The sequence below is a fragment of the Pundamilia nyererei genome, unplaced genomic scaffold, assembly GCF_000239375.1.
Source record: "Pundamilia nyererei isolate P.nyererei 1_Seehausen unplaced genomic scaffold, PunNye1.0 scaffold00007, whole genome shotgun sequence".
NCBI classification, from domain to species: Eukaryota; Metazoa; Chordata; class Actinopteri; order Cichliformes; family Cichlidae; genus Pundamilia; species Pundamilia nyererei.
The window spans coordinates 3,020,845-3,041,057 of record NW_005187408.1 but is presented as its reverse complement, the minus strand read 5'-3'; the positions used below and the strand labels follow the sequence as shown (position 1 = coordinate 3,041,057).

At 41.9% G+C, this 20,213-nt stretch overlaps 1 protein-coding gene across 4 annotated transcripts in view; it reads left to right on the top strand.

Moving 5' to 3' along the window:
* sema5a (sema domain, seven thrombospondin repeats (type 1 and type 1-like), transmembrane domain (TM) and short cytoplasmic domain, (semaphorin) 5A) overlaps window positions 1-20,213 on the top strand; it is a 145,488-nt gene that overhangs the window by 54,683 nt on the left and 70,592 nt on the right. For all 4 annotated transcript variants that reach the window (XR_001290638.1, XR_311447.1, XM_013916000.1 and 1 more), the window contains exons 4-6: window positions 4,358-4,403; window positions 13,991-14,053; window positions 16,746-16,844. Coding sequence is in view for 2 of the 4 variants with exons in the window: in XM_013916000.1 (XP_013771454.1) it covers window positions 4,358-4,403; window positions 13,991-14,053; window positions 16,746-16,844 (208 nt within the window). In the remaining 2 variants the exon portion in view is untranslated. The remainder of the gene's footprint in view (window positions 1-4,357; window positions 4,404-13,990; window positions 14,054-16,745; window positions 16,845-20,213) is intronic.

The window sequence follows — 20,213 nt, the reverse complement described above, 5'->3', positions numbered from 1 at the left end:
AATATAATATAATATAATATAATATAATATAATATAATATAGCAAATAAAAGCCATCTTTTATTTTTAGCTACCATTCAAGATTCAGTCAGTTATATCAACACATGCATACAACACTCAAAAAAATCAAATAAGAGATTTTCTTCACTTCTCTGTGCCAACCCGATGGCTGTTGAGTGTCTAAGTATGAAAGGCAGTGTAGCTAGATAGATGACTGCAGGTTGGGTTAGAAGTATGAGTGATAATGGAAGGAAGGAGGGATCGATGAAAATATCAATACAGTAAAATAGGAGGCCGTGGCCACGCTGAGACCTGGCTGATAGCCACTCTTCAGGAGACTGATCTTTGCCAAAGCACTTATTTGTATGTGCATGTGTATTCAGGTGCTTGTGGAAACAGACTTTAGGATTTTTACTCTGTAATGAGATATCTGCTTTATTTAGAGAAAAAAATTAAAGATTGCTCTGTAAAACTGTTTGCTAGCATGAAAAAAAAGCACCTGATAGGTTATCTTCCTACACGTTTGCAAAATCTGTGTCTGTTCAAGAGCTTTTAAGCAAATCAAGTAATTAAAAAAACAAATGCAGTCCAGATCATCTTTGAATAAAATATTTTTTTCTCAGAAATAAACTTAACAAATATCCATATCTATTTAATGCAGCAACTCAGCATACCTGCTTTCTAAAACCATAGACTGTATATAAAAAATGGATACATGCACCATGATATCACTTTATGTTTTGTGGGTTTACATTTCAGAACCTCAGTTTGGACAACGTCATCTTGTTTTTTGTTTTGTTTTCTGTTTGTTGAATTTACTTTCCATTGCCAGGCTTTGTTGATGAGTATTTAGATCATGCTAGCTAGCTAAGTGAGCAAGCTACATAAATATGGGAGTATTTGACATGTGCAGATACCTGCTTATTAATGCTAATGAATGAATAAATTAGGACAAATATCTGTGCAGCAAATAGCATTTCTTTGTCATGTAGCTGCATTAAAAATTGTCCAAAAAGCACCAACACCACAAACATGGCTGAGGTCCATTTCAGTGAGTCTGCACCTTCTGATCAAAGATGGTAAACTTTTAAGTCTTGCACAATAAGTTTTATAATTCTACGACTGTCATGAGGAGAAAATAGCTATAGAGTCCAAAGTTATTACATATTTATATCTATTTGTAAAGCTGGGCATTTTAACTTGATAGCCTATAGGCACTGACCTACTTTTGTAGCCAGTCACACAAGATCTTTCAAGTAGATTTCAGCTTGTCCGAAAAAAGTCATTTTAGGGCCCGAGGTATACATCCACACTAGGGCTGCCACAAATGATTATTTTGATAGTGGACTAGTCACTGATTATTTTTGCAATTAGTCGACTAATCAGATCATGCTTCCTTTGGCCTTAAACGTTCCGGTTTTTTGCCCCGGCTGCATCTGCTCTTATATAACTATCATTAGCTTACAGCTTTAAGTGTTTAAGGTCTGTGCTAACTAAAAATAAAGACAAGATGATAGTTTATTAAAGTTTAATGAAATCTGCAGATTGTTTCGGTGGAGTTTAATAAACTCAGTCTCGTCTGCTCCTTGCTATCTAAAATATAACGGGACACCGGAGTATATTTTCGAGCATCTCACACTTCTGATAATCAGCTGTCTGCTTGACGTTTATTCAGCTGTGTAAAAACTATAACTTTAATCTCAGCCAAACCGATTTACTCAGAAACAAATAAAATACTGAAAAAAGCCAAACAATAACATTTTTAAGTTATCTAAGTGACTTATATATGTTTAACCTGAGTAGCGAAAGACGGGGGTGGTTTTGAAAACGATTTGCCGGGAGTCCGGTGTCCTCTAGTGAGGCTTGCCCCCGGCTAGCTATCGAGCTAGTGGGTAACAGACGTCTCCGAAAACGTCGGAGCGCTTTTGAAAATATGTGGTGTCTTGAATAACTGAGCAGATATTTGAGGTTTACACAGCTACATTCTCGCCTGAAAATATGTTAAACGTTTATTTTGTGACCCAGAAAGAATAATAAGAGTAATATTAAAACTAACTAGCTGCCGCCATTGTTGGAAACTGCGCTGGGCCGCGCTATGAATTCTGGGACACAGCTTTTTCTTCTTCTTCTTCGCGGTTTAACAGCAGCTGGCATCCTTGTACATGCAGTGCTGCCATCTTCTGTTTCAGTCCGTTATTACACTCTTAAATCCTACTACTTATTCCTGCGTCTTTTGTGATCTTACAAAGCTTCAAACGACGCGTCGACTATTAAATCAGCCGTCGACGATTTTGATCGTCGATGTAATCGTGACTAGTCGACTAATCGTGGCAGCCCTAATCCACACCTCACTTGCAGCTGGTCTGTCTGTACTTAAAGGCACAAAGTGAAATTTCTTCTTCTAATTGTTCAGCCTAAGAGTGTGTGTATATACATTTCTATATATATACAAAGTCAGTTACAAGCTGATTTAAGTTGGGAAAGAAAGTCTAAAAAAAAAAAAAACGAGACTGGCAGATTATAATCTTCGGCAGATTATTCGAAACCGTGGGCACATTTCATATGCACATATAACATTCCTCTTTAAAAATTTGCCTTTTGGTGGCACAGACCTGCAAAAACATGGATATTACAGAAATCTCAAAGGGGGAAAAAAATCACAGTAAATAATGCTTTTAGTCCTAATTGTCAAGTTTCATGTGATCTCATTCTGGTAATGGTGGATAATGGCTGTAGTAGACAGCCTGAGACATTGTTAGTCAAATTATAGAATATTCCTCTTGAGACAGCATTCATTACAACTATGATGTTTCTTGAAAAGTTAGAAATGCCAGTGAATCAGTGTTGTTTGTGCCTTGCAGATTTGAAAAGCTCCAGGCAAGGCAGGACATACTTATTAGAGTGCGATTTCACAGTCAGGCTTTGATTGTCCTTCAGTTGCCTTCCCCCCCTCTCTCTCTTACTCTTTTCATACATGTGAAACCCTGGGAATAGGAGCATAAAACCTTTTAGCTATGCTTTATCTACTCTTTTTTTGGTGTCCTAATTATGGGTTGGAGAAACCTAGAGGTCCATCATTTGCTGCAGTCGTTGAATTCAGCCATCCGTTGAATACAGTTCATTTCAATACCCTGACTACGCTCTTACAATTCCTTGTGCCACCTATGAAAAGATTCATTTTAACTCCAACTGCGGGAACTTCAGAAGCTTCAGATGTGGCATTTTTAAAGGGGAACTTCACCAATTTTACACAACAAAGTCTATTTACAATTCCCGTATTATACTGCAGCATATGTGGAACTGAACTCGACAAAGGTCAGTGTGATGAGAGCAAGTTTCCAAAAAAATAAGAGTAAAAATGAGGGAGTGGCGCTGGAGAGGACTGAGGCTGTCTGAAGTCTGTAGCCTGCTTCTCATCCTCGCTTGAGCCTCGTGGATTGAAGCTACATAACTAGTTGCAGTAAAACAGGCATATAAAAAAGAAAGCACATCCTCTTTTAAATTAGAGGTTTTATATATCAGGAATAACAATAAAATAATAAAAATAAATTGTATGGTTCTTACCGAATTCTAAAATCAGATGAACAACAACACATGGCATATATAACACACTGAGAAGGGTTGTAAAGCCATTTCCAATTTGAGGTCCACCACTCTACAGTGAGAAAGATTATTCACAAGTTTAAAATGTTCAACACAGTTCAGAGAAACTGCAAAAATCCCAAGAGGTATATTTTAGACTCTACAGGCCTCAGTTAGCATGTAAAATGTTAATGTTCATGACACTACAATTAGGAAAAGGCTGAACAAGAAGGGCTTGTTTGGACGGTTTGCCAGGAAAAACCCTCTTACCTCTAAAAATGGCATGGAAGCTAAGGTTTGCAAAGTTGCATTTGAACAAACCACAAGACTCCTGGAACAATGAACAGATGAGACCAAAGTGGAGATGTTTGGCCAAAAGCAAACACAGCAAACCAGCACAAATACTTCATACCAACTGAGGGACGTATGAGGATTTGAGCTTGTTTTGCAGCCACAGGACCTGGGCACCTTTAGGTCATTAAGTCAACCGTGAACTCCTCTGTACACCAAAGTATTCTACAGTCCAACAGATAAAGCTTGGCCAAGATTAGGTCATGCAACAGGACAATGATCTCAAGCAAATCTACAGAATTCCTGAAAGAGAAAACAATTAAGGTGCAGCGATGGTCCAGTTAAAGTAAAATCTTAGAATTGAAATGGAAACGCCTTTTAATAACAGTGCAGTTTTGACCTGTTGTCGGATCCTCACACCTTTGTTTCTTGCTTTCAGTGCATTAAAGGGCTCCATTAACTCACACCTTCCCTTCTTTTCACAGAAATCACCTCTTCAGACTCAATCTTGAAGACCTGACACTGATCCAGGTGAGTGCTAATTCTGTCTCCCGCTGCCGTCTCACTCACCCAGTTTTCTAGGCGAATGCGTATTAACTCTGTCTGCTCGTATGACTCCCCCTTCAACAAACACTGCGCTAATTTTAGCACGCTGCGTGTCTGTGCTCGCAACTTAAAGCGGTTACAGCAAAATGGTTTAGCGTTTCACGTGTCACAACAACTTCACAACCCGGTGGAGCTCTAGTGGGCTCGGTTGACGGCGCCGTGGGTTGATACTCGCAGTGAATGAAAGAGTGTTGATAGGAAGCGTTGTCTGTGTTAATGTCCTCCTTGCTGAAATCCAATTTGAAGGTGTTTGTGAAATTTGAAGCTGTACTTTGCCACATGTCTAAGCTTTTAAAAGATCTTCTGCAATTTCTTTAATGTGATGCTACAAATGATTTGAAATGGCAAACAGAAATCAAAGTGTCCTAACATCTTGCGCGCGCGTTGCACAAAATATGTATAAATAGCTGTGCGCGCAAGCTGGCAATTTATTTTTTCACCCTGTCTTTCCCACACGTTGTCGCTAATTTCTTTTTCCAACATCCTCTCATTTCACTTTCTTTATTTCCTCTCTTCTATGAGCCCACATATCCCCACCTGTGGAGCAAGCCAATTTTGTGACCCACTGAGTTACCATACAAACACTGACACTTTGAGGGCTTTATTTGCAGGTGGTAACAGCAAGCCTTCTTTGATGCTTAGACAACTCTTTATGTTTGCCATTTACACTCTAGAAAACCAGGGGAGAGGAGAAAGAGAATCAGGGGAGCAAGAACGGCTGGGTGGAACAGGAGTGTTGTTGACATAGATCTGACTGGAAGGGGAAAATGGGGAAAATGGACAGAAGAAATAAGAAGCGAGGCTGAATTTGTTAGGCAGGAGGGAGTGGAGGGTAGAATGCACAAAGGAATCAGGGAGCAGTGAGACAGCACACAGACAACGAGGGAAGAAAGCAGGAAAAAAAAACCCGCAGAGAGAGACGAGGATTCACGCAGAGCCGGTCTTTTGTGGCCGCTCGCTGGGACTCCGATGCTTTTTAAAGTTGCTCTGTGGCATCCGCGCACCCAACTATCCTCCCCTTCTTTTTTTCATCCTGTGCTCGACTGGGTTTGCAGAATCAGCAAGGAGATTCCACTGAGCCAATCTACCCTGTATCTCCAAGATGTCTTCTTATGAGAGAATAGGATCTGGTAATCCGTGCCAAGGCCTGGGGCTGGTTTAAGCTGACCTGCACACTAGTCCCAGCTTCACATTTAACCATGCCAAGGCCATAAAGTCAAGCATAAATATATAGCCAAGTGGTGGAATTTAAGGAGGAAAGGGGGAATTATTCCTTTCACCTCCTTGAAGCGTCTTTCTTTCCTTCCTTTTTTTTTCATCCAAGCATGAAACAGGAGATTAAATGTGCATTTGGTTGCCTCTGCGCCTGGGTTTACATATATTTCTCATTCTTATTGTTGTTGGATATGAAAGCCTTGAATGAATTTCCCCTTTGGCGCTGTTGCTCCGCTCACATTACACGCATTGCTGATTGATCAAATAGATTTACTAGGGAACATGGCGCTGAAGGTGGCAGAGCCAACAAAGAAAGTTTGAGCAGAAGCACTTGTTAGTAGTCCTGTGCATTTTATTACGGTTGCACCAAGGTTCAAGAGAGTTGCATGAGCTTCTCTCTCTCTCTCTTCTGCAGGAGGAAATTAAGCTAAAAGCTACACCTACGCCTGTCTTTGTGATTTCACCCCATCCTCATGTATCAGCCCTGTCAGATAATGCCCGATGGCAGTGATTTGTTCTTGCATGGATGGCAGCGTTAAGAAGGAGGCTGTGTATGATTTGACAGAGCACAAGGTTTAAAGCTACTGTAATACAAACAGCCGGTAATATGCTAAAGAGTTGGGTATGATTACCTTATGATTGATGACTGATCTCATCATGCATGAAACTTTTCTGGGGAGGACAAAATAAAAAACAGCCACCAAGGTTTTCTTTGAGGCAAAGATTAATCCAACCTACCTCTCCTGCCCTTGGATGCAGTGTGATAAGTTGCTTTCAAGCTTTTCAAGAGGCAGAAAATGAACTGGGAATATCTGGTAGTCTTACTGTTGTATTACGAAGGGTGTGGGGGGTTTGAAAGCACTGACACTTGGACTGGTAGCTAAACACTGCCCGTCTGTTGCACATATCGAGATGAGACAAAGAGCTTGATCGACCCTGAGCCCCAGCAAACATAATCTCCTCAGTAAATTGGCTCCTTGTTTGGAGGTAATAAAAACCAGAAAAAAGGGCAACAGCTGGAGAGAAAGCGGACTTTTGTTTTAAAAAAAAATAGTGGATGCGAATTCATCTGTGAAGTGTGTGTTTTCTAAGAAGACCATAAAGATTTGGTCTTAGGAGTGTAAACTGTGTCACTCCCTGAGGAAAGCTATAAAGGGTGTTTACAAGACAGAGGCGCACTTAAAGAATCATAAAGAGAAGAAAATATTTCACATCACGTTAACTTTCTAACCTGTGCTCAAACCGAGTGGCAGTTTGGGGTTGAAGTGGGAAGAGTCAGTCATCAACACATGCGTCAGCCCTCGTGATGACCTTGATTGGAGTTAATATCTCGTACTTAAAGGTTTTTTTTCCTGCTGTGTCTCAGTAGCCTGAAGAGGCTTTCCTCTCCCTGTCAACCTCTACCCTCATCGTCACTGATCTGGAAAACACTGTCAAGAACAAAAGGTGGATACTTTTCTCCTTGCTCCACTTTCAAAACTTGTGCAGCAGAGTCGAAAAAAAATAGAAGAAGAAGACAGGAACGTAACTGTGCAGCATGTGCAACTACTGAGACATTTAGAGCTTCCACAGACAAACAATTAGCTTGAAACGACCCAACGAAGCACAATTTCCCTTCCTCCATTTACAGTAAATTGCACATTACATGTCATCTCCATTCAGTATTGTCCTTCTGCCCTGTTTATCATTCATATCCTGAGATCAGCTACTGCCAGCCTTAGGGGAAGCAAATCAATGCTGGCACTGCCATTGCTAACTATGCCAGCTCAGATTAATTGCTTGTTTTTCTGTCTGCACGTGAGCTCACCAAATAATATCAGCGTGCCCATTTTTTAGCAGCGTCTTTACTTCTTTACTTGGGCTAATAAACCACTGCTAACTTCCATGCTCGTCCTTAAAAGCATGAACCGAAAGGACCCAAAGTTTCTAATTTGCATTCAGTGATAAGAGTCTATTGAATTCACATAAACAAAGGTGCTAATGTAAGAAGAAATTACCAGGGGAGGGGGGAAAAAAGCTAAACGCACACACACACTCAGCCTGTACAAGCCAATATCAGGATCCTGCTTCCATGCTAAATCGGAATAAGATGCAGAAGATGAGCCTGATTTCAACAGAAGAACCGAGGCACAGCGTTAGTCAATAAGCACCGGGATGAGGAAGGATCAGTGGTATTGTTCATGATTCAATACAGGCGAGGAGGAGAAAATAGTGGAAATTCACTCCAGCCTCTCTCTTGTCCTCCTGCACTGGCACAGGAAAACACTATCCATAACAGTTTCCCCTGGCAACAGACACTGTATGCTGTTGAGATGTATTTTGTGCTTTTATTTTTCTTTGCTTCCTCTTGTATTGTGTCCTTCACCCCGTCCCCCTCTTTTTAAATTTTTTTTAAAAGAAGGACTTTTTCCACTTTTGCATGTCTAATATATCACGGCCTTGTCTCTTGTAATTACACAGCATCAGCCAAACAATTAGCCCTGCTAATCAGTAGCTAACAGAAACTGTCCTTCATAGCTCTGGAAGCATTTCCAATTCACTGAGCTGAACGCTAACTTGGCCATTTAAATGCATAGACCAAAATGCACGATTGGAACTGGAGATGCAGACACGTACAGTGATATCATGGACGCGACGGCATAGTTGTGAGTATACTGTAAAAGGCAGACAGTAGCAGGGGGTCTCTTCTACACGGACTCATCCGTTCAAAGTGTCACGATGATATGAGTAGAGACACGGACCTACACGTTGGCAAAGGCATGACATCAAGACCAATTTCGCGTGTAAATCTTCCAGCAGCTTACATCAGCAGACATCAGTGTGAATAGTAAATACTGTGCCAGCACATCAGAAGATAATATCAGATATTCATAAGTCAGATTAGATTTCCCCCCACAGGATTTGTCCAGCTCTTACTCTCAACCCGCCGTCCCCTTGTAATGAGGCGCACAGCTAGTCATTTCACAAAGCTAGACAGCTGTCAGCAGCGAGTGTGTTCTCTGGACCCTCTTTATGCAAAATATATTCAATATCATGTCTGGAAACTGCTGTTTTGGAATTCAGCTCCTCACTCCCTCCTCCATCTCACTGACTACCTCACTCAGCCCACACAGTCTGCCTTGTTCTGGCTGACTCCTAAGTTGGACTCTGTTTTCGCTTTGTTGTTTCCCCCCTGTCTATTTGTCCCTTATTTTCCCTTTTCTGTTCTTTCCTCTGTCGTTGTCCATCTCCCTCCCTGCCTACACTCCCCCTTTGTATCTCTCCTGCACCCACCACACCTAACAATAGCCCCTCAGTGTGAGGGCTGACGAGAGACTTGGGCACAATGGTTCATCTCTAAGGACTGCACCCATTACAGGGGGCAGGATAGAGGGTGGACGCGAGGAAAATAAAATAAAAAATCTTCTCCACTGCTTTCATTTCTTCCCTGAAGCAACAAATGACTGTGGTAAATTCTCTCTGCCTAACTGAATTTCTGCATCGTAATCACATCTTATGTTACTTAACATACTATTCCAGTCTATTTTAATTTTCCTATTTTTCAGCCGCTTTGGTTAAAAATAAAACTGTCCATCAAGCTCTCGCTGAGCACTAGATGGTAGCAGTGATGCTTAAAATAAATAAAATGTGACAACAAACAGGCGTATTTGTACAAATTATCCAGAAAATTCAGAAATTAGAAAATATTTAGAAAAGAAAAGAGTAAAAATATTGAGCGGACCGCTAACATTTCAAGCAGCTATAGATCTGTCAAGCTAACTTGAGCTAGTACTGCAGTGACCAAACAGCTGTGTTTAGACCTGTTGACAATAAGCACAAGCTTCTCTTTACAGCTGAGCTATTTGGCAGCGTGTGCGTTCAAGACCTCTTGTTTGGCCTCCTGTTGTGTCTCTACAAATAGAAAGTACTATATAATTAACTTTTTCACTGATATTCTAAAATAATTATTGGTCTGAGTCAGTGGTGTGCGATGACTTTTACAGAAAGGAAAGCAGAGCAAATGATCCCCCGACCACCAAATGATCAGTTGAGCAGTTCCGCTGTTTCTCACCCACCAACGAGACAAATTGGACCAGATGAAAACATAATAAACATTTCATGATTAATGTGGCCTGTCTTTTCTGTGCTGACAGCATCTCTCCAGGATCTTGCTGCATTCTGCCTGGATGTCATAAACACTGTGAACTCTTTTCTGGCTGTTTATTTTTGCTGTATAGGGAGGGCGCCTATAATACCCATCAAAACATATACTGTTAACTAAGAATGACCAATGATGGAGGAGTTATTTAGATTTTCTTTCCTTTGAAAACCCTACAATTAAGCATACATCGTGTAAAGGTACTCCATCTCCATAATGTCCTACCCACTGCTTCTTTCCTGGTGCCTTTGTCTTAATCCAGTTTTTGGTGATCTTTGCTGCAGAAAGGAGAATTTTAGCCAAGTAACGGCCCTTTACATGTAGGCTACAGCACCTTTCAAGTATCCAAGATACAAAACAAGGCAAGTTCTGGGAATTATATAACCTAATATATCACAAACAGCTGAGTTAATTTTGACTCAGAAAATGTGAATTTTTCTACATTTCCAGAAAATGTGTGCATTATCTAGTTGATTCCATCCACTCAGCCTCCAACACTGTTTTTGTGTATTGGTTTGTTTATCTTAGGTGCAATAAAATACGAATTATACAGTCACATTTTAGACACAAAGCATTCATTGATAAACTCCCTATCAGAGAATTGCTTGCTGGTTTTTGCAATTTTGTGGGAAATCAGATACACATTTTTCCCCCTCCAGGGGCAAGGGTACCTAGACCCGGGGCTTAGAGTAAGCTTGGGGAGTGTGATTGTGTGTACAGTGTCTCTTTATGTCTGTCTCCACGTTGGGTGAGTTTTGAGTAATTGCATATGAGAGCATGAGAGTGGGAATGGATGTTTGTATCTGTGTGTACCTGTATGTCTGTGTCTATATGTCAGGTTGGGTATCAGACGCCACCTCTCTGGGGACATTTCAGGCCCTCCAAGGTTTGGAGGCCTATCTCTCCCTACCACCACTTCCCCTGCCAGTGGCGGACTCCCTCAGACATCGGTGCGTTGGTGGGTCTTTGTGTCTGGGGATGGGCATCCAGGTACACACCGGCTCACTCCTTGGTGGCTGCTTATCGGGGCCTGGAGCCTGGGGCTCGCTCGGGCCACTTCGAGGGTGGGGTGCCCTCGGCCTCTCGGCCTGGGGCTCGGTCAGGTTTTTGTTTTTTGCCCTTTATCCCCGTCCCTCTTCTCCGCTGTTTTTTCCCCCTCTTTCTTTCTCCCTTTTCTTTTCCTCATTCAAGTCTGTCCTGTATCTAGCAAGTGAAAATAAAAAATTTTTTAAAAAAAACAATAAAAGGTGAATCAAATAGACCATTACGGCAAGGCTGGGATGGTCCATTTGGTAAAGTAAATCCGTTGGGCATCTTTCTTCGCCTTTAGACAATAATTCTGATGGCAAAAGAGCCAAACAGGACAGGCAAAAAATAAAAGATACACATTTTAAAGGAAACTGCTTGTTTATTTCTTTTTTAATTTATTACTGGTGTGTGTGTGTTTGTGTGTGTGTGAGTGTGTGGTTTTGATTGTTAGTCCATAGCGCTTTATGAGAGTTGCTTATCTTTTTACGTGAAATAACGTAAGAGTTTGAGATTCCAGAGGGGCTGGCAGCAATGCACTCAGTGAAAGGGACTACTTGTTTATTGAGGTAGCTTTATGCTTGCATAGCCTGGAGCTGAAATGGGACAACATGGGAATGCTAATGAAATATTTCGCGCCTATTGCAAATTTCCATTGCCGAATTGTAACATCTACTCTTATCTGTATTAAATCGATAGGTTTCTAAAAGAGATAAAAGAAATATTGTGCAGAATTGAGTTCAACTTATTGGTACAGCCCTCCTCCAGGGTCCCTATTTCTCAAGTGGCCCTTTAGGGAAAATGAAATGCGCACCCCTACTCTGCACTCCAGTTTATGCATTAGGAGCCTACCTCAGGTGGCTGCTTTTCTTTCTCGCTTTCACTTCTTTGTTTTTTACTTCAGAAGTGGCGTTTGCAACTCTGTCATGATCCTGGCCAACATGGCCCAGGATCATGACACTCTCTTTCTGTCTTATCTTCTTTGCTTCCCCTCTATGTCTTTATTCTAGTTCCCTCTAGGTGACAAAGGCACAGAAAAGACTTGTGTGAAGCAGCTTCCTCTGATAAAGCCAAGAATTATTATTACTTAATGACAGCACATTCCAGACATATTTCAGTTTAAGACAGATTCATCTTGGAGGCACAGGGGCTGAACAATAGCATTCTAATGAGCTTTTAATGTTTCCTAATGACACTGGCGCTTGCTTAGCTCGGCTGTGATTCTGTTCTCCACTCTGGACCATTTGAGCCTGGGCAGTCAGATTAGGTGGCACTAGCAGTCTGTGATGTCAGCATATCGCCACTTAACTTGCGCGTGGACATCACCTACTTCAGTAGCTGTAAAGTTGATGTCTTAAATATGAAATGAGAATATGTATTATTCCGAAAATACGTTCTGCACCACTCCGAATGACGATAAATCACATGATTGTCCCGTGATGACAAAAAGAAACACTTTGCTCCCACTAATGTGATTTCAAGTTGTAATTTAGCCTCGTACCATGACTGATTTTTTACACTGAAAGCTTGTGAGTAAGGTTTCAGGCCATTAACAGTTTTTCTTTACCCCCCCATGCGATTAACTAAAGCGCTCTCAGCGCTTTCAGCACCCACATTGAATTCAGCTGGGACCAGCAGTGGTGCTGTGTGTGCAGGCTGTGCTGTTTGTGCTGATGTGTGTGGTTGTTGTAGTGGATGGATGCACAGCCCCAGAATAGCCAGCTTTGGCCTGGAATGGAAGTGACACACAAGAGACAGAGAGAAGCCAGCGTCCATTAATGTCCCATATCTTATCCTCCCCAAATTGCAGCACACACACTGAGCACTTTCCTTCCTTTAAGCCCCTCCTCCCTGTTACTGAACTGTGTACACATTTAGGTGTTTCCATGCCTCCCAAAGGTCACTGAAGCAGAAAACAAAAGCTCTTGTCGTAAAACGCAGCATAAACTTCTGCCGCCTTCTGAAGAAGAAATAAAAGTTCTACTAAATGCTAAGGGGTGTTCAGCTTTCATTCCCCCTCTTGTCCTGGCATAAAACAGTCCTGATACCAAGGTGAAATCTAATATTCTCTGTCAGTTAGCGATATTTACTATATTCCCACAGAGAGAAGTACTGCACCTCTGGCTACTTTCCAGGTTATTACTGCAGGAAAGTTGTACTGCTGTGGGCAACAAAAAAAAACGGAAGTTAAATAGTCTCACTTTTGGAAACTTTTTGTGACTCGGCATTAAGCGTATTATTTCACCAGCCAATTTTTCTTTTAGGTATTCGTGTCTCTGCCAGTCATGCAGAGCTCGTGGCAGTGGTGGCTAATTCTGCCTGTCACAAGTGCGAGCGTCTTAGTGGCCTACTGCCCTCCCAAGGCCAGCAGGCATTTCATGAATAGAGAATTTTTATCAATGAGGAAGCCCCCTTCTCCAGGGGTTACGAGGAAATTAAAAGGTAGAAAGTGGAGCACGTTGGTGCTTTCACCCTTGGAGGAGAAAAAGTCGGCTTTATCTTTTTATTCTTCCTCCTGCTGCCTTAAAATGTCAGAGGCGTCCCTCTGTTTCTCCTTCACATGTAAATCACGTTGACACCCTACTCTAGGGACTCGCCTGTTATGTCTTAAGAGCCCTCCTTTTCCCTCACACATAAATCAAATTGACATTCGGCTTGCACGCTCTTGCGTCTCATTTTTTGGGGGTCTCTGCTTGCTATCCACCTTAATTGGATTCCATGTCTGTATTTAACAGGGCTTATAAACGCGTGTGTGTGTGCCGTAAGAGCGTGCGAGAACGTGTGTGTGCCTCTGAGAGTACAGTGAAGATGTGATGTCAAATTAATTTTCGCCTCTGTTTGAATCCTTCCCTCCTCACCCAAGTCGATCGCTGTATGCTGTATGCTTTTCTATTTGATTTTCTAAATGTGTTTTCCTGTCTTCTGTGGCATTTGTATTGCCGAGCTAGTCAACAAACATCAAACTGACTTCAAAAAGGTGGGAATCATGCCCATGGCTTAGAGCTGGGCATTGTTTTGTTTGGGCTCAGCGAGTGCTTTTCAAAGTGCTTCATGATGATGACATGGCGCCCAGTGTTTGCTACTTCTTGATGGTTTATTGGTAGCCTTACACAGCTTTTCTTTTTCTTTGCAGGAGGCTGAGTGGCACTGCGATGAATTCACCAAGGGAGCCTGTTTCAGCCGTGGAAAGTCTGAGGTGAGTTGAGGCGATGGCTGAACTGTAATTGTGCTTTATCGGACACTTGTCACTAAATTGAAAAGAAAAAAAAAAATACAAGTTTCAGTGTATTTTTCAGTGAACTCGTCTCGCTTGCTACTTACGGTTGTTTTCTTGCACACGTTTGGGCACCAGAACTGATATTAATGTGAAAATTCATGGAATTTCCCAAAATGTTTTGTTAGAGTAACAAAATAGATAGTCGATTACGAACGAAAATGCAATCCTTCAGCATTTGCTGAAAGACTTTCTAAATTACAACCCCGCAGCTTTCATGTTTCCTCAACCTTTTTCCTGCGGGTTTGGTAATCTACAAAAATAACACCTGAATGAATGCTGTTCACTGGAGGAAATGAAGTGCCCAGATGTTCCCACCAGCACATCAGTGCTGTATAATAGCTTTGACTTGAAAGCTAAAAAAAAAAAAAGGAAAGAAATCTTCTAAAGACACTAATCATGGATCTACCAGCCTTTTTGTCTTTACAGAAACAGTTGATCGGTTTCAAAGAGCACAAAGGAAAAATGTCAAATTATGATGAAACATAATGAGGTTTGAAAGCAACGTGGGGCTTCTAATGTGGCTTTAACATATGGACACATGGGGAATCCCTGCTTTCTATATGAGATATACCTCAAAGACAATTCAAATCAACTTAATGTGAAGTAAAGACCTTCCCACCACACCTTAGCCTCTATTTATGGATCTTGTTCAAAGGGAGTTCCTATTGTTTCGTTCTGTGCAGTGTATGTGTTTGTACGTGGTTAGCGTGCATATTCCCCTACAAAACAGATGGTTTAGCGGCTAAACTTGACTTGTAGGTGAACTGCCCAGCCCTGATCTGTGTGTGTCTGTGCGCGCGCACTACTGTGTATTTATCCTCCTGTGAAAGGTGGTTAGGGACCCATAATAGGCATGCACTGGCTGGCCAGCATAAGATAGCTGTTGTGAATTACAGACCAAAGCTACCTCAGTCCTTGAGAGTCACTGCTGTTTGGCATCGCTGAATTGTTTTGCTCACTGTTCCCTTCTGAGGATCAGCTCCTGTGATGTACACTAAGAATAGCATTAAAAGACTTTATTCTCCGGCAGCTGACAGGGCTTTCGATGGTTTATTACCTAGCTCAATGCGGAGCAATATACCATCGCTTAAGCTATTACACAGACACCGTCCCTGTGCTTTGAGTGAATTTACAAGTGATTGTTTGGGGGTTTTTTTCTTAATGCACGCATCCGCTCTTCTTTTGTGTATTTGATTTATTCCAGCTGGGAAAAGAAAGGAGACTTAAATTGACTTGACAGGACTTGATTGCTGCTTCTGTTTTGTTTTATAATGTGAGAGCCAAGCGCAGCAGTCTCTGTATTACAGTATGGACGCAGAACATTTGTCAGGAAGTTTTCATAAACAAGTCAAGACTGTGAGGCTGGGCAAATATTAAATATGCTGGTATTTACTCTAGAAACAAACTGCAGTGAAGGATTGAATTATACGGGCCCCTTCACAACCCACGCCTGTTCCTCCACCCACACGCGCGCATGCGGGTATACAGCGCGTAACAAGCTGCACAAACAGCACAGATATATAGGCACGCATGACATTAGGCGCGACTGCTCGTACACGCGAATAAACACATACACACATACTTTGGCCGTTCTTAGCACCAGGAAACGAGTTGTTTTACGAGTCAGCCTTCATCTTGATAGGGGGAAATAAAAGTCCTTACCCTCCTTCCTTCCATCCTCGCTGTGATGCCCTCCACTCCTAAATCAGACCCTCGAGAGGGGGAGTTAGGGTTGCCCTGGGCACTTCAAGTGGCTCAGACAATAGCAGATTTATAAGGTTTTAAATTTCTATGAGGGGCCTCACCAACCCAGCCATGGCCCCTTTCAGATGGAGGAGACCCTATGAGTTTATTACCTTGTCCTAGGACAAAAACAAATGCCGCTCTCTGACATGAATACTGACTCCTGCTGTAACATTTACTACAAAATGACTCCTGCTGATGGAAATTGCCAGAAAGGCTTTGTGGAAGCCGGACCGTTATATTCAGAGTTCATGACTTTCAGCGACAATCATTCTTTCAATCAATCACTCACTCCGTCAGTCCCACTTTATTTGTGCGCTTTTAACCAAGTGCTGAGTGGTTTTGCTAGAAACCCGGGCCAAAACCTCAGAGGAGGACTGAGCCAAGAAAGGAGCTGTGAACATGTACTTCAGCATAATTTAGGGGGAAATAGTTTGAATTGATTAATGTAGAGAGCTGGCTAAAAGAGTGATGATTAAATAGAGTGTATGAGAGTCTACACTTTATATTTCACTTTTTGACCAATCAACAGAGACAAAGCTATTTTCTAAACCAATCCTGAGTGGTACTCTCCCGCAGCCGTTACATTTATCTGTTCTTCACTTTATTCAGATCCCTCTCCAAATCCAGCCCCTGTTGAATTAAGATGTGACTTGGCTAAGCCATGTGGGCATTAGCCTTGATTTGACTCTGTCTAGCTTGCCCACGTTCCAGAGTAGGCCTCCTGTGGTTGCAGGTGTTTTTCTCATTTATTGGCATAAAGTGTAATTTTGTCTCTACCTGATCCTGTTGCTTGTCAGAGGATAGATAATGGCACTGCTGCTAACTGCTAACTCCGATATGTGTGTTTGCTGGTGTGTTTCCACAGGAGGAGTGCCAGAACTACATCAGGGTGCTACTGGTAAATGGGAACAGGCTGTTTACATGTGGAACCAATGCCTTCACCCCCATCTGCACCAACCGAACGGTATGAACAATGCCAGAATTTGTCTTGGCTTCTGCAACGCTGCATTATTTTGACCTTAACTTTCACACAGAGTCTTATCATTTATATCACTTATATCATTTATATCTACTATATCCCTGATAGTGTTAATTCAAGGGAAGTTGGTATATTATTAATATATTACGTAAATCCTTCAAGAGTGATAGTCTGCTAGTATTTTGGCTCGTTACCTATGTTTTCAGTGTTATATTACACTGGTAGTGAGTATTACGACATAACACATACATGCACCTGCGAAAGAAAAGATTAATTCATGTGCAATAAAATGTAGTCTTTGCAGTGTTGCTACGTCTTCATGCAATAATATCAGAGGCCTGTTGTTCAATAAGCTAGCAGTTCATCCATCCACCCACCCATTCATCCATTCATCCATCCATCCATTCACCCATCCATCCATCCATCCATCCATCCATCCATTCACCCATCCATCCATCCATCCATCCATTCACCCATCCATCCATCCATCCATCCATCCATCCATCCATCCATCCATCCATCCATCCATCTATTTTCTGCTGGGTTCAAGGGGAGCAGCAGTCTAACCAGAGATGACTAGGCTTCCTTCTCCCCAGTCATCTCCTCCAGCTCTTACAAAGCAATACCAATGTGTTGCCAAATTAGCTGAGAGATGTAATCTGAAGGATTTTCATTTTTCATTTTGAATGTCACTTTTCTCCTTTCCTTAAGTTTAAGACTGAGTCTAGCCAGCCTTTGGAGGAAGCCACCGCTTGTGTTCACGACTTTGTTCTTTCAGTTACTCCCCACAGCTCATGGGTTCATAGGTAAAAGTGACAATCTAGATCCAATGTAGTTCCTGCCTGTGGATTGGATGGTGGCTAAAAGAAGGAGGTCTTAGTGGTCCAATAAGATGCCTTGGTTAGATCTTGGCTTTGGTAAGCAAGCCAAGGACTCTTCTAGATGAATGTCTTGAGTTTTTATTACTCCTCCAGCCTGCTTATGGAAATCTTTTTATATACCCCGTCTTCAGGTACTAGGCTAGCCTGCATTTTGAAAAATCATACTAAAAAGGGATATTGGGTTTGTTAAAATGTGATACCAAGGGGTCTTGACGAAGCAACATTATCTGTACAATTATATTTGTGAGTATGTATGTCTCACTTTCATGTTGAGTTTCGAGTTGCCAGTTTAGTTGTTCTCTCGAGCATCCCTGAAAGTCGTTATTTTTTAATAAGCCTGCAAATATTCCAAATATTAAGACTGATTGATCGGTGGATGTCGTCAGAAAGAAAGGTCAAGGTTGATAAACACATTTAATCAAGGTATGATTGAGATCTTAATATCACAGGATTCTCTGTACAAGCTCTTGTGGCTTTTCTTGCCTCCTGTTTTGCACTCTGGGATGTAGACTAATTACAAAATAAATCTTATTAAGCTCTCTTATTTTGGATGTCGTGTTACCTCAGACTTGTTAAGCATCGTAATCAAAACATTGCCTTAAGCTCATTACTCCTGAAAATCATGGTGCTGGCCTGCAAGTAAACAGACTCCCTGTCTCATCTGTTCTGCTTTGTCCTTCTTCATGAGTCACGGCAATTACTTTGCACCTTTCTAGCACATCACATTGTCTTTTCGTCTCCTATATTTCTTTCTACCGTGACGCAAGGTTTTCGCTCCTCTCTCTCTCCTCCTAACTCAAATTCCCTGCAGCTCTTAATCCCGTGTTTTAAAGGATGTTTAGCTGGACTTTTCATTTTGAATTGCTATTGTGTTTCAGCAGGCTCTTGACACAGTTGAGCAACCCAATATTTTTCTCGTGAAGTAACCACCGGTTTGCGAGTGGCTGCAGCCCTTTCACTTTTATTATAAAAGCAGCACTAATAACCATGTTTCTTGGTAACTGACGTGTCAGCTGAGAACCTTTTTTTTGTTGGTGGTGGTGACAAATGCTCACTGATGTTAAGTATAGAGCAGCGCTTAAAATGTTAGAGTATTGTTCTTACCTTAGAACAGCAATAAGGCCATAGCATAGATATCTAGCTCTCGTTCTGTTGTGCGTTTAGAGGAGGAGGAAGCAGGAGCTTACTATTATGATGACATTTGTTTTTGTCCAAAAGAACTGAATCCAAAGGTCACTGGCTCGTAATGACTGTTTACCGCTGTGAAAATACATATAGTTGAAATGCCATGGCATTATTATAGCAGTATTTCATCAGGCGCTGTCATATTTACCCACTGAACGTCCGTTAATGTGAAACACGAGTTGGGAACAGCAACGGCGACGGAATCACGCTCGGACAGATTTACTATCAGCTGTGGTGATAAACAGACAATGAGGAGAATATTAATGGTTTAATAAGCGCTGGGAGATGGATGATTAAATGCTGTTAACCATTTGAGTTTTTTGACTGACTTTCTCTCTTGATTTATGTCTCTATTTTACGTTGTTATAGTGGTCCTAGTTGGGAATAGATTCGATTATACACTATAACTCATGCTGCAGCACAGGATGAGAAGGAGCTTCGCCTTCTGTTCATGGTTACTTGACAGATAGGCACTGGATGTGTCATATAAAGTGATATCCCCCGCGTCTCTTCGAGGATTACTGTTGACAACTCTGTCCACTAGCGCATCTCGGATCAGACATAGGGCTTGCGGCTAGACTTCTTGCTATAGTGGGTAGTTTAAAATTCTCTCAACGGCTTCTCAGTAGCACCATACACAGCATCCCGCTGGCACTCGCAGTGATCTGTCTTCCACTGTGAGCTGTCTCTTTCTGCATCGTCTCTATCAGGAGCATTCAGAGTCACTTCAGCGCCCTGTTCTCGCAGCTGCCGGGTCCGCCATAGAGACAACTGTCACTTCACTTCCTCAAAATGCGACGGATGCATTGCGTTCTATTTATCGCTGCTGCTCTTGGTTTTCTAAATGGCCCGATTGACCTTAGAATGACTATTCCGGCCCACAGAAAGAGTCCAGTCAATAGCAGGCTTTCATCTCGGCCTGGCAGAGATTAGACAGGGCCGCTCTGTCTGGTGTGGTTTGGGCGGAACAGGGGTGGCAGGAATGAACAGAACTCTTGATCCAAATTGACCAGCTCCGGGAAATTGGCCGCAGAAGTCGGCTGGCTCGTTATGGAATAAGGGAAGGAATGCACAGATTGATGAAAACGTGTGAAAAGCAAGGGGAGCATTTGAAGCGTTTGAGACTTTGCACTGTCACTTGGAGTGGATAGAGTCATAAATGTGGAACGAGGCTGATTGATAGAAAAGTAATTGCAAATAGAATAATTTTAATTATTCTTTGTGCATGTCTAAACCTGAGATTAGTGCAGTCATTTTGCGTCATGCATTTTTTGTCCCCCTTCAGAAC